General features: G+C 42.1%; 1 protein-coding gene across 1 annotated transcript in view; it reads left to right on the plus strand.

Annotated features, from left to right (window-relative positions):
• ANKRD52 (ankyrin repeat domain 52) overlaps nucleotides 1-18,768 on the plus strand; it is a 53,376-nt gene that overhangs the window by 20,451 nt on the left and 14,157 nt on the right. Inside the window, exons 4-19 of the mRNA XM_066613836.1 lie at nucleotides 219-289; nucleotides 3,439-3,639; nucleotides 4,379-4,466; nucleotides 7,853-7,995; nucleotides 9,398-9,610; nucleotides 9,742-9,820; nucleotides 10,273-10,387; nucleotides 11,375-11,457; nucleotides 12,456-12,573; nucleotides 13,296-13,364; nucleotides 13,981-14,121; nucleotides 14,997-15,074; nucleotides 16,037-16,148; nucleotides 17,543-17,614; nucleotides 17,844-18,045; nucleotides 18,190-18,277. Coding sequence (XP_066469933.1) covers nucleotides 219-289; nucleotides 3,439-3,639; nucleotides 4,379-4,466; nucleotides 7,853-7,995; nucleotides 9,398-9,610; nucleotides 9,742-9,820; nucleotides 10,273-10,387; nucleotides 11,375-11,457; nucleotides 12,456-12,573; nucleotides 13,296-13,364; nucleotides 13,981-14,121; nucleotides 14,997-15,074; nucleotides 16,037-16,148; nucleotides 17,543-17,614; nucleotides 17,844-18,045; nucleotides 18,190-18,277 — 1,873 coding nt within the window. The remainder of the gene's footprint in view (nucleotides 1-218; nucleotides 290-3,438; nucleotides 3,640-4,378; nucleotides 4,467-7,852; nucleotides 7,996-9,397; nucleotides 9,611-9,741; nucleotides 9,821-10,272; nucleotides 10,388-11,374; nucleotides 11,458-12,455; nucleotides 12,574-13,295; nucleotides 13,365-13,980; nucleotides 14,122-14,996; nucleotides 15,075-16,036; nucleotides 16,149-17,542; nucleotides 17,615-17,843; nucleotides 18,046-18,189; nucleotides 18,278-18,768) is intronic.

Consider the following 18,768-nt stretch of genomic DNA (forward strand, 5'->3'; position numbering starts at 1 on the left):
CTATGATTTTCACCACTCGTTAGGCCAACAGTGTCCATTATTTCCATAGTCTGTTACATAGAAATCTGTTAGATTGAGAGTTCACTATAATTGGAGTAGGTTTACTAGAAACCTTCCCAATATTGACTTGTCTTTTCAAATAGTAAAGTTTGATGTTCTGTTGCTTGTGCTATCTCCTGTGTATCATCTATTTCATGACTTTTATTCTCCTTGAGCAGGTGCTAATGTCAATGCAAAGGACACCCTTTGGCTAACCCCATTACACCGTGCTGCAGCTTCTCGCAATGAGGTAAGTGCAGGCCTTTTCGCTTTGGCCTATTTGTTGTCATTCACCCTGTTAAGGGGACAGAGGAGATTCCTATTGCTAGACTCTCCTGCAACTGTTTTTGTGGCAGTTCTATTTGCCCTTTCATATTCAGTTATCCACTCATGGTTCTGCTGAAAACCATCAGTTTTATTCACTGCTTTATAACTTTCTACACACTAAATTGTTAGTGTTGGAGGGAAACTTACTATGCTGTTCATATGTTGCTTTTTTCTAGCTATATTCTAGCAGGTTTGCTTGTCATAGTTCTTTAAGTTGCTAGTGATGTAGCTTCTGCTGCATCCCTTAGGGCAGGGTTTCCTAGATTCTGATTGCAGGGGTACACCCTTGCTGTTAATTGAAATTGGAATCACCCTTCATTTAAACACCCAGAAAGCCTGTTAATTTTTACTCAGAGCCTACTTGGAAAAAAGCCAGTTCATGCAGAGATGCAATGGGCAGCATCCTCTGAAGATGAGTAACTTTCCCTGTATTTTTGCATTGGAAATGATTGACTAATCCAGGGGTCTTCAAACTTTTTGGCCAGAGGGCCGCATTAGATATCTGGCACAGTGTTGTGGGCAGGAAAAATAAATAAATTTTAAATACATTAGAGACAGAACTTAGATGAATGAGCACATTTATTCCGAGTTCCAGGATTTCTCCAGGCACCAATACAGGCTACAGAAATAAAGCACCCACTCAAATGGACTCCCATTCCCCCACCCCACAATCAGTTTACTTACATGTACAGGAGTAAATAACTAAGAATCAGCACATCACAGGAAACATCCAGAGCACTTTCTGAGAGCACCCTCCCCGACCCTCAGAAAGCCTAAGGCCTTTGGAGGTCTCCAAAAGTCACTTCCAATTTTTTAGGAAAACCAGGAAGTGATGTTTTTAGGCCTTTAGAAGGCATCCTGAGGGCCAGGGAGGCTGCGCTTAGCCTCCCCAGAATACCCTCTGGATAAGACTGGAGCACAGCTCTGGTCACCTTCAGTTGAGGGGACCAGAGACTTGCAGGGGACCAGAGGTTTGCCATGGGCTGAATAGAGGCCTGTCACAGGTGACATCTGGCTCCCGAACTGGGGTTTGGGAACCCCTGGACTAATCCAATCACACATGATGATGACACATGGGAAAATATTCTGCTCCAGTGGAAGCCGACTGGAAGAGAACAACATTAGAGCAGTAACAATGTCACTGTTTGCATATCTTTCTATACGATAAGAAAGAAAGGTGGTGCTTTTTGTAAAGTTTTTATGCCTAGCTACCTGAAAGTGATTTTTTACTTTCTGCCAGAGACCAGGCAAGTGGCTATTGACATGTCTAAACTAAGGTCTGTGGATGATATTCTCATCTCATTTAACTCTATAAACTGAGGTTAAGAGTTGAGGGACAATATTTTAAATTTTCTGCAGGTCTCCATTCCCAATCTTATTAAAAATGCTAACTTTTGCTGATATATGTTCTTGCTTATGCATGATCGTCAAAATAGTTCAGTAAATGATTGTTCTTTAATTCTCTCATAGAGAACTGTAGAACAATTCCTGTCCATTGGTTGACGCTGTCCTGATATACACCAATATTAATTCAATGAAAGGGAAGATTGTATTGCAGTTAACAGGGTTGCATAATATAAATTGATAACATAGGAGCTCTGGCTGTTAAAGTGAGGGTGTTCTAAGGTCTTGCTGTATTTCTTTGTAGAGTAGAAGCAGCAAGTAGCATTCTTATGAAGATGATTGTGGTACATGTGTGCCATTAATTGTGCCAAGGCTGGGCTCCCTGGAGAGCTCCCTGCAAGAAGAGTTTCCGTTCATCTTCACCAGAGTCAGTTAACTTGTGTAATTGCCTTTTCCTGCTGGCCTCGCAGCTTCGGGCCATTTCTAGGAACTGAGAAGCACCACTTATGCTGGCTCAATTAATTCACCTCTTTGCTGTAAAAAAGCATCAGCATTTTTATTGATGGCTGGCTTCCATTCTGGAAGGGAAGGGAGGTGGGTCTGCTGTTGAGCAGAGTTTGTAAGGGAGTGAGGGATTGTGGTGTTATTATCTTATGCTGATGAAAGGGGAAGTAATGTCAGAATGAGGGCTACTGGGCCACATTTGCTTCCTGTCAAGCTTCCTACACCTCAGGAGTCTCCAAAGAGCATTCCTTTGCTACAGGACTGTATGGCCCAGTGGCAGCATCCTTCCAGAGGTCTCTAGAGAGACAGTCACTGGTTCACCACCTCCTGATCAGTCTGAGCAGAGCATTGAAGATGGCTTTAGCAAACTGTATTCTTGCAGTCTGAGCCGTATTATTAAATTGAAACCTGCTGCAGTGTTTATGGGGGCCTTGGAACTGAAGCCTGTGGCTACTCTCATATTTGGTCCCTGTCTTCTGAGGCAGCTGTCAAAATTCCTTTTTTTTTTTTTTTTTTTTTAGTAACTTCCAGCATTCTTGATCTTGCTGTTAGGATTTTCAACCTGACTGTAAGCTCCTTCAGTCTAAGGAATTTTGGTTCACTTCAGCTCAGATGCTTGGCACTTTGGAACCATGAATCCTAGCATACAAGGCCCCTTGGAAGTTTTGTCAAGAAACAACTTTTCACATTGTTCCTTGTATTGTTGCCCTGCAGCTTCCAGGCGCTTTGCTTCATGCTGTGTGGACCACAGTGATTTGGAGGCTTAGATACTGCCTTACAGTAGCTTCTGGCTGTTAGTGGGCCACACAGCTCCAAATCTTTCTATATTCTTCATTTCCCAGGTGCTCTACCCTGGTTGGGGACTGACCGACCCTCACAGGGTTGTGAAGGGATTTGTTTTTGGGATTTGTGAAGAGACTTGTTTAAATGGTCTTTTTTCATGAGGCTGCTTGCTGCCATCTTTCAGGACTTATAGATCATGATATGCTCTAGCTTCTTATTGCTTGCAAGTGTTCCATCAGTCCTCTTCATGTCCAGGGCTTCCTACTCCTGTGGTTCTATAGATAATGAGGTTTTTTTGTTTGTTTTAAAATTACAGTTCTTCTCAGTAGCATAGTGCTTTCTCCCCATCCCTTAATACTCTGCTGTTCTTTTAATGGTGACTTGCTCTGCCTTGTCCTGTTCAGCCAGACTTAAAAGCTGTCTGTGTTCTGTCCCTGACAGAAGGCACTTAACCTCCTCGTAAAGCACTCGGCAGACGTCAACGCTCGCGACAAGTATTGGCAAACGCCACTGCACATTGCTGCTGCCAACAGAGCCACCAAGTGTGCTGAGGCCATCATCCCCCTGCTCAGTAGTGTCAACGTGGCAGATCGCACTGGCCGCACAGCACTCCACCATGCAGTACACAGTGGGCACATTGAGGTAAGGAATATACTTCTTGCCTTCTGAGATCTTTCCTATCTCTGTGCGCTACACCTCTGACAAACAAGTATGAGCAGAGAAGGAAGGTGACCCGTGTGAAAAATATGTTAAGGCAGAGCCATATGCTGCATTACATGCATATGTGAGTTATAGACCTCTGACAGTTACTTCTCTTGGGCAGGAAAAAAGAGCTTGAGGGTGATTTGGAGTGGAGAAATGTCCCTGTCCCTCAAACCTCAGTTGTTAGACAAACCAACTATTTTTGCAGAGTGGCAGGTGTTGCTTATTTTATTCTAGCCACTGAAGTTTCAACAATTGATTTTTTTAACAATAAAACTCCAGGATTCAAGACCTTTTTCAGTTTGTGTATAGAATGCGTTTCCTACCTCACCACAAAGGAAAAGTGCATTCACAGACTTCTTTGCCTTCTACAGCTAACCTTGGTGAGAAATACGTGACATGAAGTTATAGTCCAGTTTCTCTATTGTAGTAAGGGTGATCTTTGTGGCATAACCAAGACCTTCCCCCATTTGCTTCTTTTGTTTGCTCCTGAGTACTCTGGTGAGGTGGGGTTGTATGTCCTGTGCAAGTGGGTATAACATGAGCTGCTGCATCTCAAGGATGTTGTTGATGTTGTAGAATCAAGGTTTTGAGTCTGACATACTACAGTGGGCATGAAGTACCAGGTAAATTGAGAGTTGTATTTGATTTTAATATAGCTTTTGATTTCTCTTTCTAGATGGTAAACTTGCTCTTAAATAAGGGGGCCAATCTGAGCACATGCGACAAGAAGGAGAGACAGCCAATACATTGGGCAGCCTTCCTTGGTATGTTTTCTCCCTTCAGATATCACTTTTATGCTTTACTAGTATACATGAGCAACTGATTTAAAAGTATATGTAAAGGTACAGAATATGGTGAACAAATACCCCACCAAAGAATATGGAGACATCTGAGAAGTGTAGTGAATAAGAGTGTAAGCCAGAAAGTCCTTGTTCAAATCTATCCTCTGCCTTAGGCTGCTATTTACAGCTCAGATTCTGACCATAGGCCTTTGATTCAGTGAGAGTCAAGGTAGTTATGAATCACCCTTGTCTTGTTGTCTGCTCCCTCACCTAATGTGATTTATGAGCAGCTATGCTTCAGAGCAGGTGAGGTTGATGGGCAGATGGCAGGACCAGAAAGGGAATGTGAATCCATGACTGCCTTTCCTCTTATACTAGGAGGTGTAAAGGTTAGTGCAAGGTAGCATCCCCTCTGCCATAAATTTTAAGGTGGCTTTAGGCTAATCTCCCAGCCTCAGTCCCGTCCCCCAGTTTGTTTTTCATAGTGGTTGCAAGGGTTACAGAGATGTCTGTGGAGACATTTAAATGTTCAATGTGCTCCCTGGGAGCACTATGTGTGCTCCCTGGGGCATTTGGTGGGCCGCTGTGAGATACAGGAAGCTGGACTAGATGGGCCTATGGCCTGATCCAGTGGGGCTGTTCTTATGTTCTTATGTTCAAAGTATCCATAAATGATATGGGAGTTGCACCATATTGTGGAAGCACACATAGGGCCCAGTCCTAGCCAACTTTCCAGCGCTGATGCAGCTGCAATGCAGCCCTGGGGTAAGGGAACACATGTTCCCTTACCATGAGGAGACCTCCATGACTGCCACCCCCTTGCTGCAAGTTGAAGTTTTTGGCACTCCCATTGGCACAGCTGCATCAGCACTGAAAAGTTGGTTAGGATCGAGCCTTTAAACAATCACTCTAGAAAGAATGAGGGAGAGGAAGGACGTTCTTGGGTTGATAACCTGGAGCAGGGACCCAGTGAAAAGTTAGGGTGGCAACTGAACCTAATTTCTAAACCTAAAGGCACCTTAACTATTCCCAAATAGGAGCCATCAACTGCATTCAATAAAAATGCACCCCTGGTTAGCACCCGAATGTCTGTGATGAGGTGAGTCTTCCCTATGCCAGTCTGAAGAATGGGTGGGCATGACTCTCTGTCTGGTACCCAGGATTGTTTACCAGATGACATTCTGAGATGCTTGGTACACACTCAAGGATTAGGCCATGACAACCCATATTAAGAATGATAATACATCCTTAAGCATAGCCTTAAGATGGATTTCCCCCTAAGAAAAGTAGCTCCTATTACTGAAATTATTATCTTGCTTCCCTTCTACAGTAAGTTATGAATTATGTAGCCCCACCCACTCAGAGGGAACCTAATCACACAAGCAGTCATTAAGATCCATCAGCAGCTGTTAACATACAAGCTAGAGCCATTAACACCTCATTAGCCTTTTTTGCACTTCAGCTAAGAAGAGAGAATTGGGGGTGGGTGGGGAAAGAGCTGCCAGTTCTTTCTGTGTGAAGGAAGTAAGCTACATATTTAATCATCTTTCATTTTGTGTCTCGTTATAATTTTGAATAGTCATGGCATAGTAAACTGCAAATCTCATAACAGTGTGGTAGAATTTTAAAGTACAACAATTCGTTTTTTCCTCATGTTTTAGGGGACATAGCACAGAGGTAGAGCAGTATGTCTTGTATGGGTAGGTTGCAGAGTCAGTCCTTGGTATCGCCAGTTAAACTCTAGCAGAACTGGGTCATTCCCCTGCCTGAGACCTTGAAGAGTCATTGTGCATCATAGCAGGCAGTTTTATGCTAGATGGCACCAGTGGTGCCTCTCATTGTTAAGGTACTGAATTGGTTCATATGGTTGAATTCTCTTAACTATAAAATTCTTAGTAAAATAGTAACAAATAAAAAAATATCCCTAATAACTAGCTGATTGATGTTGCTTACAATAGGTTACCATTTATTAACGTATGCTAGTAACTGGAGCCATTTCACAAAACATGAAATTTCCTTCAAGAAAATCAGAGCTATGAAGGAAATTGTGCTTTTCCTGTGTGTTACTGCAATTCTTACATGAAAAGTTACTACTTTGTAGAAATTTCGTTTTGTGGGATAAGCCCTTGCATTAAAATGTATTGTGTGTGTATTTTCATTAAGTGTCAGTAGGTGGCGCAGTTAAATTCTTTTTTGAGAAGTGCTTCCAATGCAGAAATCTCAGCTGCTTTCCTGTACCTTTTTCCTTATACAAATGAACTGTATTTTCTAATTAGTGTCACTTGAAATGTGCTCACACTTTGCTTTCCATAGATGTTCCATTCTGATAAGAGCTCGCTTTTTCTGATTTTGTTGCTATCCTGTGTTTTGTAATAGCATAGGTAGTAGTTAGAAAATTGTATACAATGTGACGGAAATACTTGGAAATCTGTTTTTGCTACTTCTTCACTATATGTATAAGGGACCTGATGGCTTCTGGGAGTTTGAACAGAATGGGGCATGTTTCTAGGCATGACAACTAAGTCAAGGCACTGTAATCTCTCAACATAGAAATATGTTTGGTTCATCAAGCTATGTTTACTAATGATTGTGTTTGACTGGATGAACTTGATCATAAGATGGAAAGAAATAAAAATAGGTGGTCAAGGATGTTTCTAACATAATATGTTCTTTGTGCAGAAGTCATTGATTAAAATGTTCATAGCCTGTACTTATGCAGCCAATTAGAGGAAGAGTAGATTAACTTCTCTCTTGAGAAGTCTGATTCACAGTTGCTTAGTTCAGGCAGGGGCAAGCGTAATTTTGCTGAATCTCTTAACTGTCATTAGGTGATTAGGAGCAGGCTGAAATATTCTGGCACAGATTCTCTCCTTGCTGCTTAACCACAGTTAAGTGCTAGTATTGATGTTGCTGCAGTTAAGTCTAATCCAGTTAATGTTGGTACTCATGTAATTCTTAACAGGGATGGGGAAACTTGTGGTCTGGTGGAAAGGGGTTATGAAAAAATGTTCACATACCATAGCATTCACATCTACTAATTGCAGTTAAGTAGTTCAGTAATGTCTACTCCAAGAGCGTAAGCATCTAAAATATGTATGTTCTTGTTCTGGATGCTTTCTGCAACATGTAGCAGTAGGAAGGAGAAAGATACAGATCTAACCATAATCTTAGTGGGTTGAAGTAATCTTGTTTTTAAAAATCCTCATATAACCATTTATCTGGCTTCAGTACAGGGGGGGCATTCTGGATAGCCTTTTGAAATGACTTTCAGACATAGAATGCTGTGTCTGAGAGAAAATCCATCTGTTGCTAGATGGGAAATGGCAGCCTTGTTCAGCTTGTGTTATTTATCTGTTTCCTCCTTCCAGGGCATCTTGAAGTCTTGAAGCTGCTTGTGGCCCGAGGGGCTGACATCACGTGCAAAGACAAGAAGGGTTACACACTGTTGCACACAGCAGCCGCCAGTGGCCAGATTGAAGTTGTGAAACACCTGCTGAGGCTTGGAGTTGAGGCAAGTCCTGTGACAGCATCAATTCAGGCAGTATTATGGTGTGGCTAGGCTTCTGATGACTTTGGCCTTGCTTTAAATGTGCACCGTCATACCTGTTTCTTAAAGTGCATGCAGATATAATTTCAGGCTGGTTGGGCATTACGTGTCTGACTACAAAAATAAGAGTGTCAAAACTTTGCAGCTACTTTGATCCTTGTGTTTTCATACTGAAATAGATGCATGTAAACCCGAAGTGAATATGTATGTTCCACACAATATGAATCCTAAATTCATATGTTCAAAAATAAATGTGGAAAGAAACAACCTAGAGTGCTGCTTTTCAGGCAGGGGTGCTTGGCTATCAAGTGGTACTCGGCCCTTCTGTCACAGGGACCACATGACTCCTTTGCCTGACCTTACACTGCTGGATATGTGATTGTTGCGGCAGCAGTGCGCTGGCAGCAAGGTGTGACTCTGTGGCACTTTGAAAGAGGTGGAGTTTGAGTAAGGAAGAAAGAAGGGTGCACAGCAAAAGAGTGACCAGGAAATAGCAGTGGCCAAGAAAATCTCTTCTTCACTGCAAGAGCAACTAAGGGGCAGACTGCCCACTGCTGCACATAGCAGCTGTCTCTGGTGGCACCTCTGCAAAGGTGGTACTTTGAAAAGTGGTACTTGCCCCCTTAAAGGTTGAAAAGCCTTGGCGTAAAGAGAATCAGTGTCAACAGGATGGGCAAGGATACAAGATTGCTATCTGACCACTGTATGTGTTTGTTTTGAAGATTTATGCCCTGCCTTTCAATCTGAAATGGCCCCAAGGCAGTCCACAAGACATTAGGCAATTCAGTGCAAATGTATGTTGGTGGGAGAACCCAATGGACATGCTGCTGATACAAGATGTAAAACCTCTCTCCAATTCTTTTGTGTTCCTGCTGCAACTACTTATGTCCTCAGAGTTTTGAGTTCAGGGGGAATAGCATTCCCTACCCAAGCAGCACCAGACGTTGCTGGTTGTTATACCCACTCTTGTTTGCTGACAAGCAATAGATACATTTAGGGAGTAGGGTGGATTTTTGAAGTGTGTAAAGAATCAGAACAAATTTTTCTCTAGAGTGTCATAGCTGCCAGATTTGTTATTTCCTACCAAACTTGCTAGATTCCATGTTGGAAGAAAACAGATAGTATTGCAGTAGTCAAGCAAGCACAGTTAATTGGTGTTTTCCAGAATGGCATACAAGTTAGTTTCGCACAGAAACTAGTACTGTACTGTAAAAAACTAGATGCAGCGGACACTTGTCAATAGACTATTAGACAATGGTACTTGAAGAGTCTGTGGCCTTGGTTAGCACGGCTTTTCTGTCAATGCCCCCTACAGTGCATCCAATATTGAGCATACAATATTGTTCTCAAATTCTCATTCTTACAGATTGATGAACCAAATTCCTTTGGCAACACTGCACTTCACATTGCCTGTTACATGGGCCAGGACGCTGTGGCCAATGAACTGGTCAACTATGGCGCCAATGTCAATCAGCCCAATGAGAAGGGCTTCACCCCCCTGCACTTTGCTGCCGTCTCCACCAACGGAGCCCTGTGCCTGGAACTTCTCGTCAACAATGGAGCTGACGTGAACTTTCAGGTATGACCAGCCAAACTGGGTTTGGTTAGGAAAACGTCTTTAATCCCACCACTCCAACTGGAGGTTAAGGGAAATGTTTTTATAAAAGGTGCAGGCTGTGCCAGTCTGCTAACTTGCTTTGATGTTTGCAGAGCAAAGAAGGGAAGAGTCCTTTGCACATGGCTGCCATTCATGGACGGTTTACACGCTCTCAGATTCTCATTCAAAATGGTAAGCAGCTGGCCTATAGAGTGTACTTTTCCTCTGTTTCCTTGTCGTTTTGTTATGCCATTGGGTGACCTTGGTGCATCTAGAGATGATTCATATGTACCTGTGTATAAATTTATTTACAGTATATTGGCTCATACCAATCAGATTAAGCTCATTGGTCTTCACAGTTCTCTCATGGTAGGGAACTGTATCATGACTGGGTTCCTCCTATTCACTCCTGTGAGATGGGGCCTGTCAATCAAAGTCTGAGGGAGCAAGTCACTTCCAGTTCTTAACCACTTCAGATGGCCTTTTGTTAATTCATTTTACTATTCAGAATTAATTCATTTCAATAACCTATTCGTTGCACTATGTAGTGTATTCACTGTCCTCCCTGCCTGGCTCAGTCAACCCATTTTGGCTGGTCATTCTGAAGAACAAATGAATAATGGAACTTTTGCTTGTTTTTCTAGGCAGTGAGATTGACTGCGCTGACAAATATGGCAATACCCCCCTTCATGTTGCTGCTAGATATGGCCATGAGCTGCTAATTAGTACTTTGATGACGAATGGTGCTGATACTGCAAGGTGAAGAAGCTTTTCTTAAGGTGGGGTTTGTTGGGAGGAGAGATGACAATGGCTGCCTGTTTAAGATCCACTTGAACTGAATTATGTCACCTGTAACATGCTACCACTCTTTAATCACACAATTGAGATGAAGAGTGCTTAAAGGGTGGATGATATTCAGGCTTTCACAGTTTTGCTTGCCTCTATTGCTGTGGTGAGTGGGTGCCCATCCTCTGGTGAGGGTGGTGAAAAAACTTAGGCAATGGTGAGTGGAGGTGTACTGATGTCCCCAGTATAACTCATCAAGATAGTCAATCAAAATTCATACAAGAAAAGTGTAGAGGTAGACAGACCAATATCAGCAATAGAATAGTGACAATAACAACAGCTAAACAAGCAAACAAAACAGTAAGCCGAGGAAAAGTGGTAAAACCTTCAAAAACCCCTCCTAACCAAAGCCCAACTGAAACAAAAAAAAAGTCTTCAGGCCTTGTCGGAAGTTTTTGACTGAAGGAGCTGTTCTTAAAATCTCTGGAAGAGAATTGCAGTTATGTGGTGTCATAATTGAAAAGGCCCTGTTTCTTGCCACCATCCCTTTCGCCTCCAGTTGTGAAACCCATGTTACTGATTGCCTTATGTTACTGATTGCTGAGAGACAGTTAAAGATGGAATTGATTTGTGTAGATATGATTTTTTTAATCTCACAGCACACAGACAAGGCACTAAAATTGTCAAGGCACACCATCAGTTTTTTGACAATTGACAAGGCACACTGCACTGTGTGCAGGGGCTTGCATCCCTCAGTGACCCAACTAACAAATGACCCTACCGCAAACTCCTGCAGCACACCTGCAGACCATCCACGTAAATTTTGGATACTTCCTCACAGTGGAGAATACACAGAAAACCAGTTCTATGTATTCTTCTGACCTGTCCATGTTCTCCCTACCTTGGTGTTATGCGCTGTGTTTCTTCTAATCATATTTCTTTTGTTTTTTGTTCTGTCAGGCGTGGGATCCACGACATGTTCCCCTTGCACTTAGCTGTTCTCTTTGGATTCTCAGACTGTTGTCGTAAGCTACTTTCCTCAGGTATGTTAACACACTCGTTCTTTTATTGGAGCATGTGTTTTCACAAGGAGCCATGACCCTTTCTTATATGTGTGCTTGAATCCATAGCAAACAATCAAGAATGCTTAAAGGGTGCATAGAGGAATTAGTGTTGGTTGCATTTTCTTCCGTCAGCAGCTACATAATGTTCTGTCATTAAAAACCAAAAAGGGGGTGGTGGATGGGAAGACCATGTCTTCCTTCCCATCTGGAGGAAACGTAGAACACCCCAGACAACATGTTAAGAAAAATTAGTCTTTACTTATCCTACTTAAATTATCGCCCACTCTCTGCCTTTATCTTGAAACTGGATTAATGTTGCTTCCTGCCATATCAGTACTATTCTAAAATATTACCAAGATAATTTTTTCCAGAATTCTGTGATATTTTTTTATGAAGGAAGAAGAAATCCTGTGTTCAAAAGAGTGATGTCAGTAATGCAGATGAGTCTACTTATTTGTCATAAATAATTATATATATTTGACTTTACTCAATGTGGATAATTTATTCTTAGCCAGGTTATTTGAGTTTTGGTACAGTTGGAAAACTTCTGGTAAGGAAGTGTGGCAGGTGTTTGAATAAATGAAGGGCAGAAAGTGTTTATCACTTTCTAAGTGATAACTAAAGGTAGCTCAGAAAACCCATGGACTGAACACATGAATCTCTTCCTACTGTGGGCCCCTCCCCCTTATCTGAGTGTGCCACCCTGAACTGAGGGCAGAGACTGGTCTCCTTCCCTCACCCCTGTCTAGAAAGATTGCATAGAAAGGCCACAGGCCCTGGTGCAACGAGAGGGCTCTAGCTCCTCTAGGTGGGACTTGTTCTCTGTAGTGGGGAGCATTATTGCATCACCCCTGGCCTCCTGCACTACACTTATGCCTCTTTCCCTGGGTAGCTCTCCATTGCAGGTATCAGACAGTCTGTGCTCTGATGTGCTAACAACCCTGCCCTTAATCCCCACTTACCTTGTTGCCTCACAGGTCAGTTGTACAGCATCGTCTCCTCACTTAGCAATGAGCATGTGCTGTCTGCAGGCTTTGATATCAATACACCAGATAACCTCGGGAGGACCTGCCTCCATGCTGCTGCTTCCGGAGGGTGAGTGAAAAATGCACTTATCCCTTCTGCAGGGTATTCCTCAGAATTGAGGCGCATGGTCCTATTTCCCTGTTACCCATTTCTTGTTCCACTTTAGTTCAGTAAAGAATTGGGAAGGAGGAGAATAGATGAGGCATGATCATTTTTGTTTAACTAGATGAGAACTAGGACAAGGGTATCCATTGCTTGGAGGACAAGTGTGCATTGTAAAATAGGGGCTCTCCTAATTCCCATAGGTCAGAGCACCAGGGGACTCCTAGATAGTGTGATATTTCTTTTTGCACTTCAGACAAGTGAAGGGGATTCCCTTTGATTTTTCAGATATTGTTAGGAGATTTCACATCTATGTGCCTATCCTTTCCAGTCACTTTAGTTCATGGGAATATTTTCTATTTTTCTCTTTGTGGGTAAGGGTTGTCCAAAGTAATATTGTTTTGTTGAAAAGTGTGCTCTCAAGACAGCTCTTTCCCCAAAATGTGTATCAGCTACAGCTTCTACCAACAAAGTAGAAGCTGTTAAACCTGTAAAGTGTACAGATATTTGAGGGTTCCCAGTTGACATTGTACATGTGAGTACGAGCAAAATAGGACAAATCTGTCCTGCTGTCCTGCTTTGAATACAAAATGTAATCTATTCAGGCAAACCCAGTGTATTCCCAGTGTGTGCTTAGTTGTGTGGTCACATTGTTAAGTGTATTCTCCATTCTGTTGGTTTCTCTCTAGGAACATTGAATGTCTTAACTTGCTGTTGAGCAGCGGAGCTGACTTGAGGAGGAGAGATAAATTTGGAAGGTATGAACAAGGGAGGGCTGGGGGTGAGCCACAGTGAAAACTGTCAAACGTTGAAGGCCTTGTACTGTGATAACATGGCTGCTTTAGAAGTATGAATAGTTGTTCATTAAGATGCTAATGATTTACTCATTTGCATTTTTGTTTTTGCCTCCTGCACACCTAAAATTGCTGAGTTTGGGAGGAGAGGAATTGTATGTTTTGGTGTTTAATGTAACACAATGGGTAACCAAAGCCATTGGTGTGTGCTGGCTGTAATGTCAGTTCAGAAGGCAATTAAACCTGGGTTCAAGACCCATCTTGGCCATGGTCTCATCATCCCTGCCTCAAAACTCCACCTGTAAAATGGCAAGGTACAACTCTTAGAAGATAGGTGTGAAGATGATCAACTTGATTATAAAGCATGTTTTATACATTAGCGCTGATCTATAAATGATGAATGTGCATGTCAGTTTTAACTAGCCTTGGTTGGGATGATGCCTCACTTTGGGCTTATGCTGATTTCACTTGAATCAGTGAGTTGTTCTTGGTTTGATGTGCTGCCATTTCTTTTCACCCCAGCTGCTCAGTCAGTAAGTGGTACTTTAAGCCATGTTTTTTTCTTCTCTTCCCCATACAGGACTCCTTTGCACTATGCAGCCGCTAATGGCAGCTATCAGTGTACGGTGACACTAGTCACTGCCGGAGCCAGTATTAATGAAGCTGACTGTAAAGGCTGCACCCCCTTACATTATGCTGCTGCTTCGGACACTTACAGGAGGTATGAAAAAGGTGGAGTATTTGCCTATCATGGCAACAATAAAAGGCAATGTTCGCGCCAAAGAAATCTGCAGCAGAAATGACATTTTTAGAAATGTTTAGTGGAGTATCTCGATTTGAAGATAAGGAATTAATTCAGCACTAAAATCTTCATAGGATATAGTGGAAAGAATCAACTTGTATATTCGTGTTTAACAACAGAAATGAGCTTTTGTCTTTCTGAAGCAGGAAGAATATTGGTGTTGCCCAGCCTAAGTGTTAGCAGTTGCAAATCAACTTCCTAAATGACCATACAGTATAACTTCTAAAATTATCATCAGTTTGGGCCTCTCTTGATTTGTTTTTTGCTTCTCCTTAATAACATGATGCAGGTTGCTCCTCTTACTTGCTTCAAGGCAGGTCTAGGTCCATAATTGCGGTCTTTGAACCTCATTTGAAGGGAAGGCTGCATCCAGTTCTGGTCTGTTTGCTCAACAGCAGTGGAGTAGCTTCTGGAACTGTTGCTCTTTTGCTTTGCTTCCTTCTCTTGGGCCAGACTGCAATCAAGTTTTTGAACCTTTTTCTTTACCGTGAAGATTAGAATCTCTACTCCTTAAATTCAAATTAAAACTTGCAGCTTGATTTGCACAATGATACACCCTTGGACCAAGAAAATTACATTTGGGTTTATCAGTCCTCCCCCCTTTTGCTGAATGGTGTAGGTCTGGTCTCTGAAAGCGCCCAGGTTTCTCACTGGCAGGCCTTATCTATCAGACTTGGCTTACATGAATTTGTAGGTAAGGGGCCATTGAGAAAATCAGGTCTTTGTGTACTTTGTTACACAATCTCACGTCTATTCTGGCTGAGCAAAACTGATGTAGATTTGTGCTTTTTCAGAGCTGAGACTCAATCAGGAAACAGCCATGACACTGACGAGGAGCCACTGAAGGAGTCACGACTGAAGGAGGCAATCTTGTGAGTAGCTTATCCTAAACTTTCCTCTGGGAATCCAATATTGGGAACTCATTCATCGCCAATTACTTCATATCTTTTCTCTGCTAGAGTGCCAGATTGAATTTCATATAGTGCTCTGTCTTTTAAGACCCTTAAACTGTGTTTGAATTGGAAGAGGGATCAGAGGCCTTTTGTGACCCCCTTAGGTACTATTCTTAGAAGATAAGGAGCCATTATTTGGTTAAAAATGGAGGAAGTTGGGCACACATGAAGATTTTGGTGGCACCACTACCAACCATAATTTAAGCACTGCCCTAAATAGCATAGGCTCTATTTGATACTTGCATTGTGAGTTTTGGCTGTGCTTGTACAGGTTTCCATCTCTGTGTGTAGCATTACCAGCTTCAAGCAAGTTGAAATCGCAGATTAGTCTTCTGTTATTGTGATTTAAACCACTCGGGAATTGGGCTTTTGCCATATCAGTGTGGAACATGGTGTCTCCAGATGTTTGCCCCTCCTATCTCCCATTTTAAAAAGTCCTAATGATCTTTTTGTTTTGTGTACTTTTAAAGGAACTACTCTTGGTTCTTTTTTTAATGCACTGTTTCTCCTCACCAAAACTATGTTTGAATTGATTTTTATAAAGTACCCTGTCAAGTTTAATTCAGAGAAAGGAGTAAAAGGATTGCTACAAAAGTTGACATGTGTCATTGCTTATACCGGGAAATGCTGACAGTGCAGGAGAAAACAAAAGAGCCTTTCTTTTATTCCAAGTTTATCTCTGAAGACAGCTGTTCTTGGATTGTGTTGCTTGGAGGAAAGCTCCCTGACTTTGCTGAGAAGTATGACTTATGTGATAAGGGTGTGAGACATTTTCGTAACCAACCATGGCAATGTTTGGATTTGCACAGAAGATTTTACACTCTTTTGAAAAAGTACATCCAATTCATTGCTGGCCTAATCTAATTGTATTTTGTTTTCAGTTGTTTAGAGTTCTTATTGGATAATGGTGCTGACCCATCTCTCCGGGACAAGCAGGGGTACACTGCTGTCCATTACGCAGCTGCCTATGGCAACAGACAGAACCTTGAATTGGTAAGGTTGGGGTTTGAGGAATTGGGTTGTGGTTTTGGAGGCAAGATTAAGCAATGAATGCTTCCATGGAAGCTTGAAAGGGTTGTCGTATTCTGAGCACCCACCTGTCTGCTCAAGATAAAACAAGCAGCAATTTTGCTGCTATATAAACTGTTTGGAGCTGGAGCAGCAAGGTAAACTTGTCTAAGTTGTAATGTAGGATGTCTTTAATGTCTAGTAAATGAAGAACTATTCATACGTCTTGGACCAGAGGGTTTGTGAAAACAGTTGTGCATAGACATCCACGGGAGTTCCATTCCTGGAACCCTGCAGATGCCAAAACCCGCAATTAAGACCTGTAATCAAATCTGCGCGTCTTAGTACTTCACACCCTCCAAATGCTACTGAACTGTGCTTCGGTCACATCTGGAGGGCCTTCTGAAAGGCCTCTGGAAGACCAAAAATTGTCACTTCCGATTTTCAGCCAAAAACCGGAAGTGAACTTTTTCGACCTACTGGAGGACTTAGAAGGCCTTCTGAGGGTTGGGTGGGCCGCACATGGCCTCCCCACCCCTCTGAAGGCCCTTCAAAGTAGAGTTTCGGTCACTTTTGGAGGGTCCAGGTCAGCCAAATCCGTGGGTTTGGAACCCACAGTCAGTTAAAAGCACAGGTCCTGAATCTGCAGATAGGTAGGCATGATCTGTAGCTAGATACGTTTCACCTTTATTTTGTAGGATTTCTAAATCAGTGAATGAAGCACCTGTGGCTTTGATACGCTTAGCATCTCAATAACAGGTTTTTACTATTATATTTGAGTGGTTTCATCATTTCTTGATGAGATGGGAGATGCATACACTCTTTATATTTTAATTCTTTTTAATTTGCCCACTTAATGTGAACAAAAGCTGACAATTTTCATAAAGCAACAAATCACAATGGAAAACTGAAACACTTCATGTATGTGTCTGTGAAAGAGGAATTTGGTTTTTCAATGCTAGGAATGTTTAAATGTCAACATTGGAGAGCAAATCAATTTTAAAAAGTAAAGGAAATTCACACATCTTACTATGCAGAACTCCCAAAAGGCATTAGTCAAAAGCTGTTTCAGTAAAAATAAAGTTTTCTACATGAAAATGAAACTAGAAAGCACTTGGGTTTCATACATACATGCATGCATACGTACATAGAAGAGTTATATTGCTCTCTTAGAGTCAAAAATTCATGAGAGAGTTGTTCTATTTGGTATTCCCACAATGCATTGAGGACTTGACAAAACACTTAATTTCCTGTGCAAGGAAGGGGTGTGTGTGTGTATCTCTCTCTCTCTCTCTCGGCATTATTACTTTTGGCAGATCTGGAAGCTAGCTGAAGTGTCTGTATGGCTGGGAATTGACATTCTGTCTTTTTCATTGTAGCTCCTGGAAATGTCTTTTAACTGCCTGGACGATGTGGAAAGCACCATTCCAGTCAGCCCTTTGCACTTAGCTGTAAGTCTATCTGTCACAAACTTGGATTTTTGGTATTTCGTATTCTGTCTTTACTGTAAAGAGTCAGCTGTTTATACAGTTACAGTGATTATCTTTTGAGTGCCAATATTGTGTCTGGTACACTGAGGGGGAGAGAGTCTGAACTCAAGGCAAACATCAGCATGTTGATTCATTTAGGTAAGGTGAAAGAGGTGAACACGCACAGAACTAACTACATTTTTGCATTCAGGCCTATAACGGTCACTGTGAAGCCCTGAAGACGCTTGCTGAAACCCTGGTGAACCTGGATGTGCGGGACCACAAAGGGAGAACAGCTTTGTATCTTGCCACGGAGAGGGGCTCCACGGAGTGTGTGGAAGTGCTCACCAGCCATGGTGCTTCTGCTCTTGTGAAGGAGAAAAAGAAGAAGTGGACACCCCTACATGCTGCAGGTAAGAGCCAAGCACTTTCTGTGAAGGGGTGCTGGCTTTCTTTCTGGTTATTCTTGCAAACGTCCTTGTTGAAACAGGAATTTGAGAAACTATTAGAAGAGGAATCTTGTGCATTTTTTTTGGTTGTTCTTATATGTCTTTCAGCTGCCTACGGGAACACCGATTCCCTACATCTTCTCATTGACAGTGGGGAGAGAGTCGACATCACTGATGTCATGGACGTCCATGGACAGTGAGTTTCCACTGGCTTTTGTGCTAAGCCTCTTTTTTTTTTATGCCTCTTTTTTTTTTCTTTTGTTTGTCAGTGTAAACACAGCTGATAGCTGTTCTGTTGTTCAGGGATCCCAAACTGCCATACAGATGATGATAATCAGGGCTGTGTTTATGCCAAGATTCCATGGAAAGTCTGAAAACCAAGATTTGGGGGGGGGGGGGTTTATTGGTGCTGAAATCAACTTCCTGGGAATCTCACTTTTCATTTTAAAAATAGAACATATTTTTAGCCCATTTGTTTGTAAATTCCCAGCATGTGAGCAGCACTTAATGAAATCTCAAAAGCCAGAGGAACATCTGGACAACATCTGGACATCTGATTGAGGATGGACCTGGAGCTAGTCAATAGGAGGGGTCTTCAGTGCTCTGCATAGCTTTGTGCTTCTCACATGATTAGTAAAGCCAGAATAAGATAGTATATCTTATATACTAGTATAACTAGTATTTGCT

The sequence above is a fragment of the Tiliqua scincoides genome, chromosome 2 (assembly GCF_035046505.1).
Source record: "Tiliqua scincoides isolate rTilSci1 chromosome 2, rTilSci1.hap2, whole genome shotgun sequence".
NCBI lineage: Eukaryota > Metazoa > Chordata > Lepidosauria > Squamata > Scincidae > Tiliqua > Tiliqua scincoides.